This window comes from Lytechinus pictus, chromosome 14 (assembly GCF_037042905.1).
Source record: "Lytechinus pictus isolate F3 Inbred chromosome 14, Lp3.0, whole genome shotgun sequence".
NCBI classification, from domain to species: Eukaryota; Metazoa; Echinodermata; class Echinoidea; order Temnopleuroida; family Toxopneustidae; genus Lytechinus; species Lytechinus pictus.
The window spans coordinates 1691331-1714779 of NC_087258.1; the positions used below are offsets into that span (position 1 = coordinate 1691331).

The following is a 23449-nucleotide window of genomic DNA, read 5'->3' on the forward strand; positions in this document are numbered from 1 at the left end:
GTGATTCTCTATGTTTACTAAGGAGATTATGCAAATTTCCTGTAGAAAAATTATGGTATGTATGGATTTTTCCATAGAGTTAAGATTGATTGGATCAATCGTATCTCTTTGTAAGATGGGGCCCAGATCTAGAAACATGGCCTCTTCATTAGCCCGCATAAACATTGTACTAGCTCATTTCAGAGTGCTTTGTTGCACAGGCAGCTAAACACAAAGTCAAAATGCAAAGGTAAGGACTTAACTTTATGCAACATATTATTGACATTTTAAATCCAATTGATCTGGTTAAAGATGGTCTCATTCTAACACACATTTACTAATAAACTACTTGGTCTACTATAAAGTTGGTCTAACTGCCATTTGGTCTAACCATCAATTGGTCAATATTTTCTTGGTCTAAGTGTCATTTAGTCTAATAACCAAATGGTCTACTTTTCGCTTTGTCTACTTACATTTTTGCCCTTTGTCAAATGACAATTTGATTCACCACAGCTCATCCGGCCGGTGCCCCCCCTCCCCCTTTGAGAGGGATTGTCAAAATTTGTAATGTAAATATGCCGTTCTAACATAAGTGTACCCCCCCCCCATTTTTTTGCTCGTCAATTTTTTTTCGTGAACGAAATGATCTCAAATTTTGGATGAAAACCTTTTTTTTCTTTGCTTGTCAGATTTTCCTTGGGAAAATGAAAATGTGCCTTCCCATTTGGAAAATCCTGGATACGCCCCTGAGTACATGTTAGAACAAATGGGTATGGCCTTACTGGAAATTATGCAAAATGCTATCATGGTCTAGAGGGCAATGAGACAATATGTCTGAACAAGAAACAGCATACCTTTTTCTTGTGTGATTTGACTCTTGTTGACATGACTTTTCGTTCTTTCCGCTCTCTTTCTTTGTAGAGTGTGCTCAGTTCATGCATCAATGCAGCAACCTTTATCAAAGAAACATAGACATGATCATCAAAACAATTAATAATGCACATTATTCTCCTGGTGCTGCTGCTGCTACTACAGTAACTGCTGCTGCTGCTGCTACTACTACTACTACTACTACTACTACTACTACTACTACTACTACTACTACTACTACTACTACTACTACTACTATTAATACTGCTTCTGCTGCTACTATTACTACTACTACTGTTGCTGCTACTGCTTCTGCTACTGCCACTACTGCTACTGCTTATATTGCTTCTGCTACTACTTCTACTACTGCTACATCTACTAATATTACAATGACTACATGTATTACTATGACTTCTATGACTACAACTACTACTACTATTACTACTACTGCTGCAATTACAACCAAAACGACACTATATCCACAAATTATTTGTAAATAACCTGACAAAATTGAGAAAGTTCACAATTCATGTCCACCAATCCTAGGCCTCAAGTTACATGGCTTCTCCATCAAGGTTGTCACATTTCGGCTAATATCAGTTCAGTTCAGTTCAACTTTATTCAATTCCAATATTAAAAACATTTTACAGCACATTGGATAAATACATGCAATTCATGATGAAATAAAGCAATTCAATAGTGCATATTGTCATAGAAAAAGTATTGAAATCAGGTATAGCTGTAAAAAAACCATTAAGGTCTTGTCAAGACAGCTAGCTCCCTCATAACATAAGATTTGATCAATTAATAAAAGCGGAGAATATGAACATAGAGAACGTTTACAGGTTCCTTATCTCTAATCACCAAGAGGACATCCCAAAACACTTTTTATGCATTTCAGCGGTTTTTATACCATATCTCGGCAGAGCAAGATGAAAATTATCGGCCACCCAAATTTGGTGTGACCATATGAATACCTACTTTTATCATATTAATATCAGTTTGAATTGGCCTGGTTTCAATAAGTTACCTAAAATTTATGCTGATTTCAATGGGGCATATTTTTAGGTATTCATTTGACCAAACTTTGGGCCATCATGAAAGACTCATGTGAAACTTGCTGCATGGAGGTTTCTCATCATGCTCTACCGAAATATGGTCATGAAAATTCTTTAAATGCACTAAAAGGTAACATAATTTTTCTGAAGTCTAAAGCTCACATTTCTGTTTTTAAATGTTTGTGACATACCTTCCTCTCCTGTGGTTCTCTGACGACGGCTCTAAGAGCACCCAAGGTTGGTCCCTTCTTTCCTATTGTCTGTGTCTTCTGTCCCTTGTTTCTGCTCTTCTCCCTGAACGGAAGTTCCTTCTGCAGACTTCTTGGAACAACCAGAGGGTTGAACCTTCGAGGCTTCCTCTCAACTTTCTGTTTTAAGATGAGCAAGTAGGAAGCATGGTTTAACAAATCTAAGATATCGTTCTCTTGCAAAATCATGAAATTCAACCTGTTTTATGCTTGGCTTGCGAAGCAGCAAGATCCATCCGACCTTCGTCCAACCGATAGAAGGAAGTTTTTCAGTGGTTTAACCAAAGGTCTCTGCTTTCTTCCTTGATTTTAAGTCCTTCCTGGGGACTACTTCTGACCAATAGAGGGCTAAATTCTCAATCGTTTTCTTCGATACTTTGGGCTTACAACAAACGAGCCCTTCCCCCCCCCCCCCCCAAAAAAAAAAAGATTATTCTAATGGTTTCTGCTTTCATAGACTTTAAATTCTTCTGGGAAACTCCTTTGGACCAATATAGGGTAAAATCATCAAATTTCCTCTCAACTTTTTGACGTACAATAAGCAAACCCTCTCTCCTCCCCCCCCCCCCAAAAAAAAAAAAAATCCTAAAGGTTTCTGCATTCCTCCTCAGACTTAAATTCTTCCAGGAAACTCCTTCAGATCATTTATAGATGGTAAATTTCCCTCAAAACATTTGTCTTACAATGATTGAGCCCCACCCCCATGGTTTTACTAATGATTACTGCTTTCCTGTTTCTTGTTTATGGTACCTCCCGTAGGAACTTGGAAGGACAGCATTTTGCTGGTAAACGCCAAGCTGGTATATAACCAACTACATAGGAAACATTTTACGTCTAGGTTAATCAGTCATTGTAGCTGACCATATAGATGACAGATATTACTCTCAGGTCTTTTTATCAAAGTGGAGACAATGGCAGAGTGGGGATTTGATCTCACAACTTTGCAGTTATGAGTCCAATGCTCTAACCACTAGACCACATGAGCCGAGGGGCTCCTGGAGGTAAGACACTGTCTTACCACTTGATGATGCAGACCCCCACACACAACATTGGCAAAATGAAGAAAATAACTGAATGTGTTTTATAGTTAAACCTACCTTATAATTAGAATCTTTATCATTAGGAACAGGGATGTTAGCATCGTGTCTGAGTTGTCCAACTGTCCTCATTCCTGTCCAGTTCCCTCTGTTTTCTGCGGCAAGCAGTAGAGTAGTCACAGGATTATACAGCTTGGGAATAGCGACTTGGAACCACGTACTCACAAACACAATATCTAAGATAAAACAACCATAAAACACAATAGACACTCCAACCTTTCATTAGAATTTTCATTTACTTGCAACTTCAGTAAAACATCGATGTGAAATTATAAATGTACTCTTTTCTCTTCAAAATAAAATGTAACATATTGACATCCTCTAGCATGCATACAGAACTATATATCTACAAAATCTAAAGTTACTGTACATGCACATGGTGGTGGTGATTTTTTAAAAGATCTAATTGCGAATAAAGCAGAAATGCTTGTAAGCATGCATTTTTTTAAATATAAATCTGTAACATTTAAGGATCGCTCTGCGTCGTTTCATGATGCAGTTACAATTCAATTCAATTCATAAAGGAAATTTGTTTTGGGATTTACATAATTATTGAAAACATACATTACATGATGCAAACTAAAATACATGAGTGAAAGACATATAAAATTTACGCAGCATTATTTAAGTGCAAGTCAGACCAAAAATTGCTCAAAAACAAGATTTCATGCACAAAGTCGATACAAAATGTGTTTGTAGATAAAAATCACAAAATGATTATTTTCGCTTTTATTGACGATAACAGTCATTTAATTTGAATCCCTAAGAGATACCTACCGCTCCTGAGGATCTTATCTTCAAAGGTGGCTCTAAACGCTCCTGCCGGTGACTTCAAAGGTTTCTTGATCTGACCACGGATACCACTGACCGTTCTAATGGATGCACCTTCAAACTTGACCACTTCCAAGGCTGTATTGAACATACCCTACATGCATTAAAAAAAATCAATAATGAATAATAAGTTTGTATCTATAAATAACTTTTTTAACAAATGGGTCTCTGCAATGAGACTGAAGAGTGCCTGTGATTTGTAAGCTGCTACATTTGCAGTAGTTGTGGCCCAGTGGAATAGTTTCCAGACTTTGAAACACAGGGTGTGGATTCGAATCCGAGCCAAGGGATATTTTCCTCCAGCAAGAAATGAATCCACAACGTGCTGCACTCGATCCAGGTGCATTGAATGGGTACTGGTAGAATTTAATCCTTGAATGCTTTAGAGCCCAATGGCGGCTCAGTTACAGCCGGGGTAATAACACGATACCATTACCAAGCACAGTAGAGTATATGCACATAGTAACTGCTAAGTGCTAAGTGGTATTATCATATGTTTTCATGGTAAGTCGACACCATTCAGAAATGAATCAAATCACCCAGATTAGAACAAGATTTTTGACTAACAGACATTATGTCATGCCACTGGAAATTGCCTTGTAGTATAGTCGTTCCCTGGCCTAACAGTTCCCTGAGGCTAATCAGGCTTGGCCAAAGGATATCTCTGTGCTACACCGAGTCTGCTTTGCCCCAAATAGGTCTCTGTTTTCGACATTTCCAATGCTTTTCACAAAATCTGGAATAAGCAGAATAAAATCCATCCCCCCACCCCTCCCCCCTTCAAGGAAAGCAGACGTCCATATGCTCTTAACATCTAGCCTCACCTGTATAAATGCTGTATTCTTGTGAATCTTCATTGGCGTTCCGGTCAGCTTGAGTTTCTTAACGATGTTGACAGACTTGTCTAGATCTAGGATCACTCCAGTTGCAGCTATCCTGAAGCCAGCCTGTAAATTTAAAGACAAAATCCCAAACAATTTGAATCTAATCCACTCGACTTTCCAATTTCAAGTAGCTGCAGCGAATAATAATTCCATTAGAAATCTTTTTTTTAATCAGGGTCAATTGCCACCATATCATTTAGATCTTGATCTGGTGGGTGTTTCATAAAGCTGTTCGTAAGTTAAGAGCGACTTTAAGAACGACTGGTGATCCTTTCTTGTGGTAAATGGTATTGAATTGGCGATTGCTTAGCGCGTATAAAGGGTTCACCAGTCGTTCTTAAAGTCGTTCTTAACTTAAGAACAGCTTTATGAAACGGGCCCCTGGTACATTTATGTAAGCCATACTTTGTGAATTTATGAAATTTCAGCTGTATAGAATGAAGATCACAAACACAGAAAAAGTGGGACAGTGCATTAATGTTGCTTGGAAACATTTTGGAAACTTATTTTGCTCATTTATCAGCAATGACAAATTTGTCTTCAGAATTATAAGCCACAATTATCTATATTGCAATACCATATTTAATCAAAGCTTGGGAGGACTTGGGATTTTAGTTGGTAAAACTCACCATTCTACCTGCAACAGACTGTACAGCCAAAACTCCAGTGCCCTGACGTGTAATGGGACCTGCAAGCAATACAAAGATGTTATGTGCCATTTTGACTTTTGTAAGAGTTTTTTGCTTTATGGTCTTCTATCTCATCAAATTCAAAGATTACTGCTAGTTCAAAATTCAGCATCACAACTCGTAACACAAACAAAGAAACAAGTACCAATTTCCCAAGTCTCAAAAACTTACACTGGCTACCTATCTTTTATTAGCCTACCAAAGGTTATCATCGGTCCCCTTCCCTCCCTTGTAAAACCTAACCCTAGGTGATGGACTGGCAGTGTATGTTTTCTGGGGTGAACTTGGATTGACTACTCTATGGGCCCCTATCCCTCCACCCCAACCGACCAGTCACAAAACAAAACATCATTTCCTACCTTAGGTGATGGACTGGCAGTGCATGTTTTCTGGGGTGTCCTTGGGTCGGCTTCACTATGAGCCCCCCTCCCTCCACCCCAACCGACCAGTAACTATAAAACCAAACTTTGTTTCCTACCCCAGGTGATGGACTAGAAGTACATATTTTCTGAAAGGGCCTTGGATCGGCTTCACTATGGGCCCCTATCCCTCCACCCCAACCAATCAGTCACTATAAAACAAAACATAATTTCCTACCTTAGGTATGGACTGGCAGTGCATGTTTTGGGGTGTACTAGGATCGACTACACTATAAACCCTCATCCCCCTTCATCCCCTATCAAACAAAACATAATCTCCTACCCTAGGTGATGGACTGGCAGTGCATGTTTAGAAGTTTAAATTAAATGACATCTGTGTAAGTCCCCATACCCCCGGCCCCTATAAAACAAAATATCATTTCCTACCCCAGATAATGGACTGGCAGTGCATATGTTCTGGGGTGTACTTGAGGAGTCTGTTGCGTCCATTATGATCTTGGATGGAGTAGAGTGGTATGGTCTGAAAACGTCTCCAACCCACTGAGAAGATGATAGGATCTCTGGTCTTCAGGATCTTAGGGTACCATCTGTGCTTCTTCAGTCTCATCTGAATAAGAAGTCATTCAAGAAATACATTTAAGGGGCACAAAACTCAGAATACAGCAAATCTCCTTCCACATGCCTATGTAAATTATGTGCGTTAGGATAGTCTTGATACATATACCCTTCATCATACAATTGGAAATATTGTGAATTTCGTTTTTTTTTATATGATGGACGTTTGATTTCTATGAAAAAGAATTCCTTGAGTGCTAGAGAATTTAAAAAAAAATATTTATTTCTTGTCCATAAATATTGGAAAGATTAGAAGGAAATTATTCATGACCAGGGAATAAATTTGCTTTACAAATTTGAATAGCATTTTTGGTCATAAGAGAAAAGCTCTCAACTACATGTAAGTAATGTACAGTCATATGTAAAAATATGCTACACTAGAGACTTTATGAATAGCAGTCTTTCAAAAATGTGTAGCAAATTGCAATGCAATACCACAAAAATTAATACCCTGCATGATTGTAGGGAGTATATTCAATAAGACTACAGATTGAAATCATGCATCTGGGAAAAGACGGTGCTTTTGGAAGTGGCTATGGCATAATGGATTTAATGTCTAGCCGACTATGCCACATGTATTTGGAAAGTTAGAGTGACTAAATGAAGACATGTAATTATTGCGCCCTTTCTGATAATTTATCAAAGATATAATGGAGATTCAAAACACGGTAATATAATTTTTTTTCTTCTCGTATCATATAAAGAATATTTTTTGAAAACTTTTCATTGCAGGATTACCATGATTTGAACTTGCCAAAAACATTGGCACCTGGCAGTCCGTTAGAGTGTAGACCAAGTGGGTGTTTCATAAAGCTGTTCGTAAGTTAAGAGCGACTTTAAGAACGGCTGGTGATTCTTTCTTGTGGCAAATGGTGTATTCATTAGCGATGGTTTTGCGTGCAAGAAAGGATCACCAGTCGTTCTTAAAGTCGCTCTTAACTTACGAACAGCTTTATGAAACGGCCCCCAGGATTACTTTCACCAATGATACAAATAACCCATCCCATAAATCAGAATGGTTCTCAAAGTTATGATAATTTCAAGTGGCATATTTACCTGCACATACCCTACTGCCTCTTCGCTGTTGAGCAGACCTCCGAGAATTATGGGATACATCGGGTCAAAATGTGTCACAAATTCACAAGGTACATCTGCAATCTGCCAAATAAGAGAAGAAAAAAAACCATGAGATTGCATGATAATTCATGTACGTCAAGGCTCACTAGTCCGTATTCTTAAGTCTTGTTTCATTCAGGCCATGGTCTAACTGTGCTTAAATTTATGGAAAGCCTAAAAGATGTTACAGTGCACACATTTTGTATAGAATTTAAAAAAAAAGCATAGCAAATTGGGATATGATACCAGGGCAGCGTTTCATAAAAAGGCTCGTCATATATTATATTCAATGACTTACATTCTTCTAATGAATCCATTGTCTATCTATAGCATCATCACTTCGTCTGCTCGAAGTGCCTGCAAGAATGGTGAGACACAAGGGACACTTTTCCACTCTCCACCCTGGTAGGGTGTGAAAGCCTATTAAGTAATACATATTTTAAGATATTTTTTTTCTCATTCACTGTTCATTATGTTGAATTTATATTGAATTGTCAGGCGCCTTGAGCATTCCTTGGAGTGGATATATGCCCATTAAAAATGTGGTTGTTATGATCACAATTTTATTAGCATGTTTCGCAATTGAGTTTGGAATATATTTTTTTAATACTCCCCAGGGAGCAGAGAAAGTGCATACGTTGTGCATGGGGTGGCACTAACCTCTACTCTGACATACATTCCTGAGCGGAAGCCCTCGTATTGCGTTCTTACATCGTCCTCCATGTCCGCAAACTCACTCCTGTTCAACTGAAAAGGAAAAACCATTATGGCTATGTTTTTATTTCTCTGCTCTGTTGTGCATTAGGGTTTATTTGTACAGCGGTGTGGCAAACCAATTAGTAGTGACAATTCACTAAAAAATCTAATGAATTATTACCACCACTATCATTGATATCATTATAATTATCATTGCTATTGCTATAATCATTTCCATCATTATCATCATCATCACCATCATCATCATCATCATCATTAACATCATCATCATCACTATCAGTGATTATTACTATTCGATTCATAAGATCTAACATAATCATAATTATCATAATAATAGCAATAGTTGTATTTTACAGTCATGTATTATCACCATTTTCATTGCTTCTGTCATAGTCGTTATCATCACCATACTCCTACTGATCATCATCGTCCATGTAATTATTATCGTCATCATCGCAATCACCATCATCATTAGTTCATTTTTATCATCATCATCATCATTAATTCATCTTCATCATCATTAGATCATCTTCATCATCATGAGTTCATCGTCATCATGATCATCATGATCATCATCATAATTATCACATTAAGATCATCAGCATAATCGCAATTATTTACCATTATTATCATTATCAGTTTACATACCTGTGCTTGTTGGTTCATTTCCTCTTTCAGCTCATCAAAGTATGATTCTCCTCCTTTATTATCGTAGTCTGCATTAAAGAACTCCTTCATTTTCCTCTTTTTCTCTGCTCTCTTCTCAGCCAGCGTCATATCTCTTTTGCTCTTCTTTTCTTCCTTGTCGTCATCATCTTCCTCATCATCATCCTCATCGTCACTGTCATCAGCATGGGTTTTAGACGGCTCCGCTTTATGGACCTCGCCCGTTTCCAAATCTTCAAAGTCCCCATACAGTTCATCTTTATTCCACAAAACATAGAAAGAAATCAGATTTTCACCAGAACAATAACAAATAGAAGAATAAATGTGATATTTCAACCATTTCCATACCATTTTCTCTTACATAAGCAAAACATAGCATATATAACTCAATATCAATTTAAGTAATGTTCATTCCAGCTGAAAAAGTAGTAAATATCCAGAGGGGACATTTTTTCCATGAAGGAACCTAATTTCTAGGTGCTTTAAAAATACCTGTAAATTACAACAAACTTATTTGTGCTTCAAAACAGCTGGTAAATCATTTTGTGTGTTCACATTCACCTGAACCAGAAAGAGTTCCCATACTGATACATGTATGAGCCACTGACAAGACACCTGCATTCCTTTATAGAGAATATGCATTTTTCTTGCCTCCCGTCTTAAAAGTTTGCACACTTTGCTTTCACATTGCAATATTTACAACAAACTTGCAGAGATTCCTGTGAAAGTTCTCATTATTTTGAAAAGTGCCATCTTCTAGCCTTTTCTCAGCTGAAAATGTATACATGCAATCATGTTGCCAAACCATTTCATCAACTGGAAGGAAAGTTCCATACTGGCTCGTGATAATGACAACCCTTCCAGAGACTGTCTTCACTGCAGCAGTTAGGTGATTCCATAGGTTTGCAGTGACCACAACAAGGACGTTTCACCAGCATGTTCCTTTCAAAGGTGCTAAATGAGCCGCATTTACGGACTTGAGAACAACAAATTAGATCTCTGTTTGAAAGACTTGCTCATTAAATAAAACTTTGCTGCAATGCAGGTATTATTGGTGATAACATTCCTGGGCGCCGTTTCATAAAGCTGTCCGTAAGGTAAGGGCGACTGGTGATCCTTTCCTGTGGTAAATGGTATAATAAATTGGCGATGGTTTAGCGCGTAAGAAAGGATCGCCAGTCTCTACTCACCATCTTGATCTAAGAGAGTCTTTGCATCTTCTTCTTCACCCCACTTTCCTGTCACCATACAGTCAGCTATTAGGCTCTTCATCTGAAAACAAATAAAAAATTTAAATTCAGCTCCAACGGGCAAGCTATGCAAAACAAAACACGATTAATTTCCGACCCAAAAATGTGTTGCTAAGACCTGTTATCAAGTGAGGTAAATTGTTATGATATCCAGGTTATAATTGCAGCTCAAAATATAATGCAAGAATTTTCTTTGCTAATAATGAAATTACATGATTTCAAAATTCGTGACTCTTTCCTCAAAACTGCACTCAATATTTCAATAAGATTTTTAGCTTATGCAGGAAACATCTCCATCTTGTGTTTTATGAGAATGAAACCCACCTAATTCAATGTCGATTCCCTAACCATCTGCATAGGAAGAGAAGAACAGTCATCATTCACCGACATTGATATGAACGGTCAACACAATGGTGTCACATTATTTTAATTGAATCTTCCTCAACACCTGTTTCATCCGATTTTTAGCTCATGCAGGAAACGTCTTCATTTTGTCTTAAACGCTTTTGAAACCCACCTCATCCAATGTCCAATCCCTAACCGTCTGCACAGGAAACGAAGAACAGTCAGTATCGTTCATCGCTTTCCTCATTTTCTTCTTGGATTCCTTGGTCTTGGTGAGGGTGAAGAGTCCACCCAACTCAGTACTGTCTTCCTCATCAGAGGAACCAGCCTCCACAGCTAATATCGAAGTGAAAGGTCAAAGGTCATTACATGACTACAGAGTATAAAGTATCAAACTGATGATGTCACATTCTTTGTTACATCATAGCCATGGCTTTACACAGGTACAACCAACTCGGTACAGTCTTTGTCATCTCAAGAAACATCATTAACAGCTAATATGAAAATCAAAGGTCATCAGATTTGTAATAAAAGTCGCAGCTCATGCTAAAAATATATTTTAGGGTCAAAGGCCATTAAACGGAAGTACAACAGAAAACCTGTCACATTCTTTTGATACTGCATAGCCGTGACTATAAGACTTTACCCAACTCGATACTGTCTACATGGCAATAAGACCGGTACTTTACGAAATAGCTCAAAATTGTTATGCACACCTGCCTGGGGAGCATTTCATGAAGGACTTGTCAGACGTTTTATCCGACAAGTACTGTTTTATCTGACAGTTACTATGGTAACAGTGCCTCTAAGCCAATCATAATTAAGCAAAGTTGCCAGATCTGACAACTTGTCGGACAAAAATGTTGATGAAACACCCAGAACTCAACAGTAACCAATATGCATGACGCATACAGGAATACATGTATATATCCCCACTTACATGCAGTTATTCAGAGTGTTTGGGTTGTTTCTTTTCATACCATCCCTATTTGGCAACACTTAGATGTACATGTGCATGTATGCTCTGCTCTGCCCCCTCCTACCAGAGCCGTGCACTGCCGAAGATCTGGAGTCCTTTAACCCCAAAGCCAGATATTGTACCCTCCACTGGACAGGTCTTGTGTAGTGACCAGAGAAGAAGAAGAATGCTCGTGTGTGGATGAATGCATGCAGAACTTACCGGTACCGTAAACCAGTCTCCTTAGGTTTGGTGTCTCTGTTTGCTGTCTCAAGAAGCTCTCTGCCGCTCTTTGCTTGAGGTTCTCCTTCCATTTCAACTGACCTACAATCATTATAAGAACCTCAGTTTAGCTATAAAAGATTGATGGTGAATCTTGTGTATTTTATTTTTAATTAGCTGAAAACATACAGGTACACAGCTTTCCTAAGGTCAAAATTAATCTTGTTTTGTTCCTCAAATTGGCAACAATCACTAACTTTCTATTGATTTCTTACTTTCATAATATTGGCATTGATATTCTTGAGTTGCCAATTTGCATTTTTCAACAGTGATTTTGCTTTGTGTTGCCAATTGAAGTGTGTAATAATTAGTTCAAGTTGGGCGGCTTTTATTCAGGAAGATATGGGTAAATCTGAAAATTGTAATTGCCATGCTGGATTCATTGCAAGAAAAAATGAAAGAGCTTACCATAAAACACATACTGTGTGAAATATAAATTCTGATCTTTATGGGTAATTGTATAAACTACATGTATAAAACCACTTATCTAGCATGGAGTGGTCTGAAAACAAAAGGGCATAATCTTTGTATCTTTCTTATGTGCAGTCACTAAATTTCCAAGATTAGTGTTTAAAGGTTCCTTTTTAAACAAAACAAAAGTATAATTCTTAATGAAAAAGTGCTAAAAATCTAAAATTATAACACTTTTCAAAAGAATCAAGGGATGATGAAAGATATAACAGATCCTAATTGTTTGTAAGATTGGATCGTTTGATGATACTCCAATATTCTTCACATTGTGAATCCTTTATAAATCTCTAGTGCCTGTTACATAAAGACTTGTAATCCAAGCATTCCAAAAATTAATCGCAACTTGAATGGTTAACCAATCAAGAAACATGACTTGGGATTTGCAACTGATTTTTTGCTAGTTGCATGTAAAGACCCGGTTCCAGTGGCCAATGGACACAAAACGCAGGCATAATGGACACAAGGACGAGCAAAATTTCGGAGGTAGCTAAATCCGTTTTTATCCGCTCCAGAAATGGACATAATTGGTGAAAATTTGTTAAAACAGAACAGAAAAGAACGGATATATGAAACAAGAATGCAATAAGTACACAACGGGTGCATAGCGTTTTCCAACAGATGGCAATTTTTTTTTTACATTTTGTATCCTCTTTACATCCGTTGGTGCACTGGGACTAGGCCTTTAATTCCATTCTTTCTGCAACAGGCTCCTAGACATGCTTAAAGAGAGAGAGAACTGACCAATACTGTGTGTTGTCTCTTATTGACAGAATGTTATAAACAGCTGGTCTTAAACTATACTGTTTGAGACAAATACTAATAATACAGAGGATTAATAAGCCTAGTTAACTTTATATGTGTAGAGAAACTAAAATGTTTTGGGGGTTTTTATAGAGAAAAGAGACCTGTTTTGCTATTTGGTAACATAAATATTGCAATATGAATGTATCTAATTGTGAATTTAGTGTATCATCATTCACGTGGGTCTCTATTACCAGACTACACTGCACAGACTGTTGCATTATGGGTAATGAAACTGGCCAGTGATGAGCAGTTGAGGACTTCAGGGCCCCGTCTAACAAAAGAGTTACGATTGATCCGAACAAACAAAACTATGGAAAGACAGCAATGACAACATCTAAAATACATGTTTGTTAAAAAAAAACCTAGATACAATGTATATTCATACATTTGAAATTCCTTGAAAATTCAGTGCGCTTCTTTTTGCTTACAAAGGACATTAAGCAAATTTCCTGTAAATTTTTTTGTCATTGATGGATTTCCATATTGCTGAGGTTGACCTGGTCAATCGCAACTCTTTCTAAGACGGGGCCCATGTGGGGCTATTAAGGCTGCTAATTTGCATGCCTTTTAAAAGCTAATATAAAAGTTGGATATCTTAAGCTAAACCATTCTTACCTGATTGTTGGGCATCTTCATCCTCCTCCTCCTCATCATCATCATTTCTTCTTATCCCATCATCCTCCTTGTTGGTATCCTCTTCACTGTCTTCCATTTCATCATCCTCAGGGTCACCTTCAGGTCTTGATTCTTCTTCGAGTTCTAGCTCGTCCTCACTGTCTGCAAACGCAATGTCTCCTTGGGATGTACCCTAGAGCCAGAAATCATAGTAGAATATTTACAGCTGGTTAATATCATATTAAGGCCACCGCACACCTTACGACCCGACCGGTCGCCGACTGGCTTGCGACTCAGTGAGGGGAGATGAATCGCAAGGCAGTCATAAGCCTCGACACCGCACACCTTGCGATCCGATCTGCGACTCACGCATGCGCTTTTTGCTTTTTGGCATAGCATCTGAGAAATTGCGCTCAATACTGTGTATGCGCGTTGTTTATCATAATACGCGTTATATGCAACTCTGCTGTCTGATTGGCTGGAGGTTGGATTGAGCTTGCGATCCAGTCATAAGGATTCGACATGTCAAATCCTTCCGATTTTCCTTGCGACTTGTCTCTGACCGGTCTGCGACGCTCAAGCTGGCAAGAGCTATGACGTCACATCTCCCCTCACCCAGTCGGCGACTGGTCGGGTCGTAAGGTGTGCGGTGGCCTTTACACATTCAGGAAAATTTCTTATGATATTGATTGTTTGATCAGCTGTTAGTCAATCTTTAAATTGGCAAAAACGGTATTTAATTTTAATTGCCGCTATTTTTTCAATGATTACATACACACCTGTACATGTCTGTACCTGGAATAGATGAAATAAGAGGAATTAATTGTATTTCGAAAAGAATGTATTTTACCCTTGATAAATTTTCAAATAGAGCATGAGAAGAGAAAGAGAGAGAGAGAGAGTCCATTGCGTTGCCAATTCAAAAAAATTTACAATTAGATTCTTTTAAAAATTTCACATCAATAAAATAGTGATCAATCGAATTGGTTACAACATATGTAGAATCCTTGTAATTTTCTCCTGTATTTTTGTATGCCTGTTATGAAAAGTTATAAAGCAAAAGTAAAAAATTAATGACTTAAAGTTTGGTGCTGACAACTGGGTTGGTGTTGGGCTTGATTCTTGCACCAGCACAGCACCAAATCTGAGGTGCTCTGCCTGACACTACCAAGTGTTAAACTGTTAATGATGCAGTACAGCATTGACGTGATATGTGTCATCTTCACACACCGACATTAGGTGTTGTAGACAGTGTAGGCAGTCTGATATACACTTTCAACACCAACACCCAACTTGAAATAACCAAATATAGTCATTTCATCCAGAGTAGTTGAACATATCCAGCATGATATGTTGTGAGTACATGGGGAAATAGTAGAAAATAATTTGGGTAACTCACATAAACAAAACAGAAATTTTTGAAGGTGCGACAAGTCATGAACAAACAAAACTTACTTTATCATCAGCTAAATTCCATTCTTCATCCTCAAGTGCCTCCTCCTCATCATCATCGTCATCCTCCTCTTCATCGTCATCATCGTCATCATCTTCGTCCTCATCATCATCATCCATTTCTCCAAGATGAACAGCTCTCCTCCTCACTCTCGACTTCCCATCACTGGAAATGTCTGCGTCTTGCGATGTAATGCTTGTATCCATGGCAACATCTTGTGACGTTACTGGATTGGAGTCGGCGAAGAGCGTGAGCTTACTGGCGGCCATCTTGTTGTCAAGGGTCTTCTGAGAACCAATCAGGTTGTTCACTAGTTCCTTAGTTGGACCATCCTCTTCCTGATGCATAACATAAGAAAAAAAAGATTAAAATATTTCTCATGAAATAAAGCAAAGAAAGGATTTGTCAACAAATCTAATATTCAGTTTTTCACAAGGGCAATGAATATATTTTCAGGCAGTCATCAAACTGTGCCGGCCACACAGAAACCTCATTAGCCTAACAGAGAGCTAACAGTAAGCCCAGTCATATTTTTCGGATTGTGAAGTCAAAAAATTTATCTCAACGTGTAAGTAATGCATTGTTGTAACATTGCTGCCACATTACCAGTTGTAACAGGGCCTCTGTTGGCGCATTGTTAGCGCTAACAATGTTTTTGTGCGGTCAATACAGGTCTATTGATTCATCACAAACCATAAAAAAATGGCAATTCTAAGGCATACCTTTCGAATTAGTGTACGCGATAAGGCGCAGTCACATTTTGCCTACGATGGCTGTACAGCGAGTCAAAAATCATCTGTTTTTATCATTTTTGTACTAGCTTCCTGTATGCATTTCGTACAGAAATCCGCAAAATTACTGTTTTAGACTCACCATGTGGATTCATTAGGGGAAATGTGACTGCAGCATAAGTCTACTTTTCATACTGTCTTATCCCACTTGGTCTAATCCTACTTTGACTAATCATAGTTCTTCTACAACCAGTTCATCTACTAAACATTTGGTCTACTTTTAACATTTAGTCCATTTACCATTTAAAGCCAGGTTTGACCCATTTCATCTAATATCCACTTGGTCAAACATCACTTATTCTACATGATTAAATAAACTGTTTATGAACCAAATTTTCATGTGAAACAAAAAGAAAATGTAAATAAAACAATGAAAAAAAGAGGAAATTAGATCGTCTGAGCACAGTAAGACCAAAACACAGTTAGGCCAAAACACAGTTAGACCAAAAAATACAGTTAGGTCAAAACACACACCAAAGCACAGTTAGACCAAAATACATTTAGACCAAGACACAGTTAGATCAAAACACAGTTACACCAAAACACTCATATAAACCAAGGCACAGTTAGACCAAGACACAGTTAGGCCAAATCAGATAGAACAAAACTCAGTTAGACCAAAACACAGACAAAAACACAGACAGACCAAAACACATTTAACCCTAACTAGGCCGGGCTTTTTTGGCTGTTCTGTGGCCGGGGGGGGGGGTTGATTCAACCCCCCCCTGAGATCTCGGCCGCCGATCTCGCGAGCGCCGCAAAAATTTGCACGCTGGTAGTGTGCGATGTAATCTACAAGGCTGTATGGTAAAATTTTCCAAATTAGTGAGATTTTATTTTATATGAATTAATTATGCTAATTTATGCATAAATCATACTTTTTGCTCTAATTCACTAAATAAAGCTCCTAGAATGCTAATTTTTGGTAAAAATATTCTTTGTAGCATTCTTAACAATGGCAATTGAAAAAAACTTCGGTTTGGAAATCAATTTCTTATGTATTTTATTGTTTTATGAATTTCTTATGTATTTCTTTGTTTTTCAACCTTTTGTTTTTCTTTGTTTTTTTCACCAGATTTATTGCACAACCTTTTTGAAGCATAATTATGCTAAAATCAATTGCTTTCAGCTGTTTAAAGTAAAAATAATCATATCTTTATGAATAAGATGAGAAAACTCAATTTGCATTGACTTTGTACACAAAATCACGTTTTGGAACAATTTTTGGTCTGACATGCACTTACATAATGTTGCGTAATTTCGGAACCGCGTACCCAGGCATCGTAAATTTGGTCTCAAAAGATGCGCGAGACTTGAAAGTATAAACTCTGCGAGTGGCGCGGTCAACAAATTTCGCACGGCGGAATGATCGCAGAAAATGTTGAGGGGGGGGGTTGATTCAACCCCCCCCCAGCCATTTTAGGGTTAAGCCTCAACACAATTAGGCCAAAAAAAAGTTTGACCAAAACACAGTTAGGTCAAGTGAGTATTACACAAAGTGATAGTTGGACCAAATTGATAGTAGACCAACTGGATTTCACCTATGTGGTATAAGACTATCTGAAAACTAGACCAACTAAACCAATTAAGTTAACCTACCTGGACGGTCTGACTATGGGCTTTGTGGCTGCCCAGCTCAATATAGACGACATCCTTGTCATACACGATACCTCCTACCCCAGACATGGGGGCGTAGATGAGACGTTCCTTTTCATTCAGCGATCGTTTCTTCTCTTTGTCCGGTAACGGACAGGGATCCGAGAGAAAGGATACATCCCTGATGGGGAAGTCTCCGCAACCTGATTAGGAGAAAAATATGAGGTTGAGTATTATTAAACTTACATGTATCTGTGACAATGACGTGCATTTATATAATGCCCTTATTTGACCCGCTATCATTCTTCGAAATTGGCTACATCAACACTAAAAGAATGAGATGCTATAACATGATTTGAGACACTTATTTACAATAAAAACTAAATCGAAATCAAATCAAAATCAATAACAAAATCAGATCATCAGAATCCGAATCAGAGTAGATCAGATCAGATCGGAAAAAATCAGATAAAATCAAATCAAATCAAAATAAAATCAATTAAATCTAAACCAATCAGAAATGGTGAATGAACCTAAATTCATACTGACCTGGTATATGAATGGAACTCTTCTGCTTGAGTGGTACACCTCTGACATAGCCGTATAGTGAAACCGTTCTGTCACACTTTGAGTTCTGTCTAACCAGCTCTAGACTAGTTAGGTCTTCCATTCTATAAAAAAAAAAGACATTTAACATTTCTTAATCAAAATTCTTTTCATAAACTGCTGTCTGACAACCCCATCTGTCTCCATCTAACAATTTTCATGTTATACACCCATGAATTCGATTTAAAGATGAAATGGCTGGCTCTGTCTAGTCTCCAGTCACAGACCCTGATTGCATCTATGATCAATAAGTGGGTCTTTGCACAAGACTAGCATTATACAACTTGTTGTTTTAATATGGGGCCTTCAGTACATGTAAGTCATTGTCAGGCATCATATTCCGACCACTTTCCTTGAGTGAAAGGTTAACACTGCACAAATCTATGTCTGTTATTTTGTGGGGATGTCTATAAACCAGGGGCAGAACAAATTTTTGATGTCAAATAAACATACGCACTCATTGTGGTGTCTTTAGATGAGAGTGGATGATAGGTTTTCACGAGGCACACAAAGTGTTTTGGGCAAGGAGACAAGGTAAAAAAAGGTAAAAGATATCTTCAAATCAATTTTACTAGCTAAATTCCATGTGTTCTTCATGATGATGGTCTACTTTTATTCGCATAACTATTTCAAAGTTCTGCGCAAATCATTTTTCACTAACTTTTCAAAAGTAAGTGGAGCTCACTCAAGTGGAAATATTTTTTGACAGTTATATCGTCATTTGCTTAAATGGATCTTTACATGTTAAAATGTGGAAATATCTTCAGGATTTTTCAAAGTGTAAACTTTTTTATACGCACTGTACATGTATAAAAACATCAGCCATATTTATTTCAGACACTGTGAGTTCCAACAGAAGCAGTGTACAATCTTGGTTTTTACCTGTCAGCTATGACATAGGAATGCATACTCCGCCAGACAAGAGGTCTGAATTTCATCACAGAGATGAACCGTCCCAGGTTCAGGACCTCTCTCTTCTGATAATCACCGTAAACCATGCCAGACAGGTAAAACAACTTGGCACCCTGTACACACAAAATAGAAGATTAAAGAATTAGCATTATAGAACTGTAGTTCAGAAAGCACGCCAATAGTGAGCTTTCAACTGTGTTTCACAATACTCTTTATAAGAAGAATATATAGCGCAGCTTAGTATATTTATAAAAGCTGCACTATATGAATTTATGTTTTCTATTATTATTATCAAGAGTATGATTTTTTTAAATGTTCAATGATGTACACAAAATCATGTTTTTAGACATTTTTAACATGACATGCACTTACAAAATGTTGCATAATTTCGGAACCACTTACCCGGCATCATAAATTTTGTCTCAAAAGATGGGCAAGACATGAAAGTAAAAAATTTGCAGTCAAAAAATTTTGCACGGCAAAAATATTGTGAGGGGGAGGGCCTAGATAGGGTTCAGTTCTAAATTATGGCCAGTTTCTCATCACCAGGACTGAGAAACCCGTACAGAAAATGATGCAGTCAAGGAATATGATATTTTACAAGTAAAATTTGGCGATAATATCGATCAAGCGGGTCACCACAAATACATTTGAGGCCAGAGCTCACCTGATATACTTCTGTCCAGAATCGATGTTTGAGTCTTTTCTTTGTCTTCTTCAACGCTTTATTGTCCTTCATCATGTCAAGGTGAGTGAGGACACCCATGATACGAGGGAATCCATGCACTTGAGCAATGTTCAGGAACTCAAACGTCTCCATCTCAAAACCAAAGCTAGCATCAACCAGAAGTAACACCTACAAAGCAGGGAAGAATAACGATAATAAACCAAAACAGAGGACAAATTAATGCTGTAACCTCAGCAGCAATCATCAATTTTAGCATTCTGATAAAACCTTGCATTTGAGTATTAATACTGGACACTGCAGAATGAAATTTTCACAGAAAAATTTGCTCTGAGTCAATCAGATGCAAAGATTTTGGTAGTCAATAACAATTATAGTTAGTGACTACTTTTTCATAAAATGCCACCCCCCCCCCCTTTCCCTGATAATACTTACCAAATCAGCAATTTTAGCTATATCAATCATACTGCTTATGTCATTATTGCACTCGAGGAAAGTCAGTCTCCTTTTCTTTCCTGAAATTAAAAAAAATGCAACTTGACTTCAGAAGATATTTAAGTTTACATATTTATTGAAGTATAGATGGAGAGCAAGGGGGGAAAGAGTGGGATATTAAGGTAAAGAGGGGAGGGGTCATGTTGGCTACATGTACTAATTAAAGAAATGTTGGTAACTAAATGTTTGTGCTTGTTCATTCTGAAGTATTAGATGAAATGTGGTCAATTATAGCAATGGTTCAATGTCTTCGATGAAAACTTCGGATCGGGAGAGGATAAACTGGTGTATGTTTTTGTATTTGTCTCAAATTTCAATTCTTACTGCAACAGTCCAATGTTGGTTCATATTTTGGAGCTTGACTTGTACATGTACCTTGATATTGTCCTCTTATTGGTAAAAAAAATATATTAAGCGCATGGGAGCAATTGTCTCTGCTACATAGTCAGAAACTTTCGAGTCAAGAGAACACGGTTCTATGATATTTGCTCCAATGACAATCACTCCTCCAGAAAGTCCACAAAAGAAGCCATGGGATACATAAACCCTAACCTCAAAACCTAATCCTGATCCTTTATCCTAATCCTTATATCATTCTGAACCAAAAACTCTATCACAATCTCTACAATAAATCTTTAGAGAAATTATACGAACAGAAATAATTGCATTCTTAAAGCAAATGTTATATTAACAATACAAGTGGAATGCCTCTGGCTGTCTCACCTGCATCACGAGATTCAATATAGCAGCAGTGCTGACTTTGAAAACTACGATAAAATAATTATTCACAAAAAACACCATTCATATAATGATACAATACTACGTTCATTGACATTTGACCTTGATCATGTGACCTAAAACTTGTCAGTGATACTTGATTACCCCTATATCCACATTTTATACACTATATCTATAAACTTTGAAAGTTATGACAGCAGTCTAATAATTACCTCTAAAATGGTCAAAGTTCAATGACCTTTGACTTTGGTCATGTGACCTGAAACTCGCAAAAGATGTTCAGTGATACTTGATGACTCTTATGTCCAAGTTTTATGAACTAGACCAATATACGTACAGAGTTATAATGGTAATTCAACAAATACCCCCAACATGGCCAAAGTCCATTGACCTTTGACCTTGGTCATGTGACCTGAAACTCGCACAAGATGTTCAGTGATACTTGGTTACTCTTATGTCCACGTTTTATGAACTAGACCAATACACTTACAGAGATATGATGGTAATTCAACAAATACCCCTAACATGGCCAAAGTTCATTGACCTTAATGACCTTTGACCTTGGTCATGTGACATGAAACTCGGACGGGATGTTCAAAGATACTTGATTACTCTTATGGCCAAGTTTCATGAATCAGATCCATAAACAATCAAAGTTATGATGGTAATTCAAAAGATACCCCCCACATGGCCAAAGTTCATTGACCTTTGATGTTGGTCATGTGACCTGAAATTTGCACAGGATGTTCAGTGATACTTGATTTCTCTTATGTCCAAGTTCTATAAACTAGACCAATAAACTTTCAAAGTTATGATGGTAATTCAACAAATACCCCCAACTTGGCCAAAGTTCATTGACCTTACATGACCTTTGACCTTGATCATGTGACCTGAAACTCGCACAAAATGTTCGGTGATACTTGATTACTCTTATGTCCACGTTTCATGAATAAGATCCACAAGCTTTCGAAGTTATGATGGTAATTCAACAGATACCTCATTATGGCCAAAGTTCATTGACTTTTGACCTTGGTCATGTGACCTGAAATTCGCAAAAGATGATCAGTGATACTTATTACTCTTATGTCCAAGTTTTATGAACTAGACCAATAAACTTTCAAAGTTATGATGGCAATTCAACAAATACCCCCAATTTGGCCAAAGTTCATTGACCCTAAATGACCTTTGACCTTGGTCATGTGACGTGAAACTCAAGCAGGATGTTCAGTAATACTTGATTAACCTTATGTCCAAGTTTCATGAACTAGGTCTATATAATACTAAATAGGTTCATTATTGCGGACTGAAATAATCGCTAGAGGGTATTCATTTGTCTCGCAATCTACTATGGTCAACAAAGAAATTCGTGATTACTCTCGCAAAAAGTGTTCACTAGCTTACAAGTTCACGAGCTTTCGAGTGCCGCTGCAACTCTTTATCAAGTGACGAAAATTATCAGATAACGAAGTCTATTTATACCAATCCCCAGGACCGTACGCTCGAACGCGGGAACAATGGGTGGGCACTGATCCGTCTTTCACCACAACTCAAACGCCGATTAGAAGGTCACGGTATCCGAACGGTTTTCCGCTCGGACACCACCCTACACAAACAGCTTGTACACCCCAAAGACCCCATCCCTGATCACAGACGTGATGGCGTAGTATACAACATTCCTTGCCAGGGATGTGACGGGTCTTACATCGGTGAAACAGCCCGACCGATAGTTGAACGCATTTCTGAACACAAGAGCGATGTTCGGTTACAGCGAACCGACACATCCACGGTGGCAGAACATGCTTGGGAGAAGCAACACCACCCAGATTGGGAGGGTGTACATTGCGTTGCCAAAGAAAGACATTGGTATACACGCAGGATTAAGGAGGCTATTAGTATACATCTTTGTCCTAACAACTTCAACAGAGACAGCGGGATCGACATCCCCGATTTCTGGATGCGAACCATCTGACAGCACAATACCCCCTTACCTGGCAGTCACGCCGACCCGATTGTTCCCGACCCCGATCCAGGGACCGCTCAGCTAGTCAACCCCCACCCACGGGAAACTAGCGAGCCCGCCAATTTTGTCTTATTTGCATATTGCCGACTTACGGCGTATTTGCATGTACCTCCGGCTTATTTGCATATACGCCCGACCAATCACATAACGGATCAGTGCCCACCCATTGTTCCCGCGTTCGTGCTTACAGTCCTTGGGATTGGTATAAATAGACTTCGTTATCAGATAATTTTCGTCACTTGATAAAGAGTTGCAGCGGCACTCGAAAGCTCGTGAAC

General features: G+C 38.0%; 1 protein-coding gene across 1 annotated transcript in view; it reads right to left on the reverse strand.

Annotated features, from left to right (window-relative positions):
- The window catches only part of LOC129276792 (ribosome biogenesis protein BMS1 homolog), a 33637-nt gene that overhangs the window by 3475 nt on the left and 6713 nt on the right, over positions 1 to 23449 (reverse strand). The window contains exons 4-23 of the mRNA XM_064109193.1: positions 20354 to 20433; positions 19901 to 20089; positions 19204 to 19346; positions 18265 to 18386; positions 17719 to 17918; positions 15331 to 15666; positions 13876 to 14068; positions 11926 to 12027; positions 10918 to 11081; positions 10341 to 10422; positions 9133 to 9407; positions 8428 to 8514; positions 7708 to 7809; positions 6463 to 6643; positions 5597 to 5655; positions 4908 to 5030; positions 4030 to 4177; positions 3253 to 3428; positions 2099 to 2275; positions 834 to 932 (exon numbers count right to left, since the gene is read on the reverse strand). Of these exons, the coding sequence (XP_063965263.1) occupies positions 834 to 932; positions 2099 to 2275; positions 3253 to 3428; positions 4030 to 4177; positions 4908 to 5030; positions 5597 to 5655; positions 6463 to 6643; positions 7708 to 7809; positions 8428 to 8514; positions 9133 to 9407; positions 10341 to 10422; positions 10918 to 11081; positions 11926 to 12027; positions 13876 to 14068; positions 15331 to 15666; positions 17719 to 17918; positions 18265 to 18386; positions 19204 to 19346; positions 19901 to 20089; positions 20354 to 20433 (3038 nt within the window). The remainder of the gene's footprint in view (positions 1 to 833; positions 933 to 2098; positions 2276 to 3252; positions 3429 to 4029; positions 4178 to 4907; positions 5031 to 5596; positions 5656 to 6462; positions 6644 to 7707; positions 7810 to 8427; positions 8515 to 9132; positions 9408 to 10340; positions 10423 to 10917; positions 11082 to 11925; positions 12028 to 13875; positions 14069 to 15330; positions 15667 to 17718; positions 17919 to 18264; positions 18387 to 19203; positions 19347 to 19900; positions 20090 to 20353; positions 20434 to 23449) is intronic.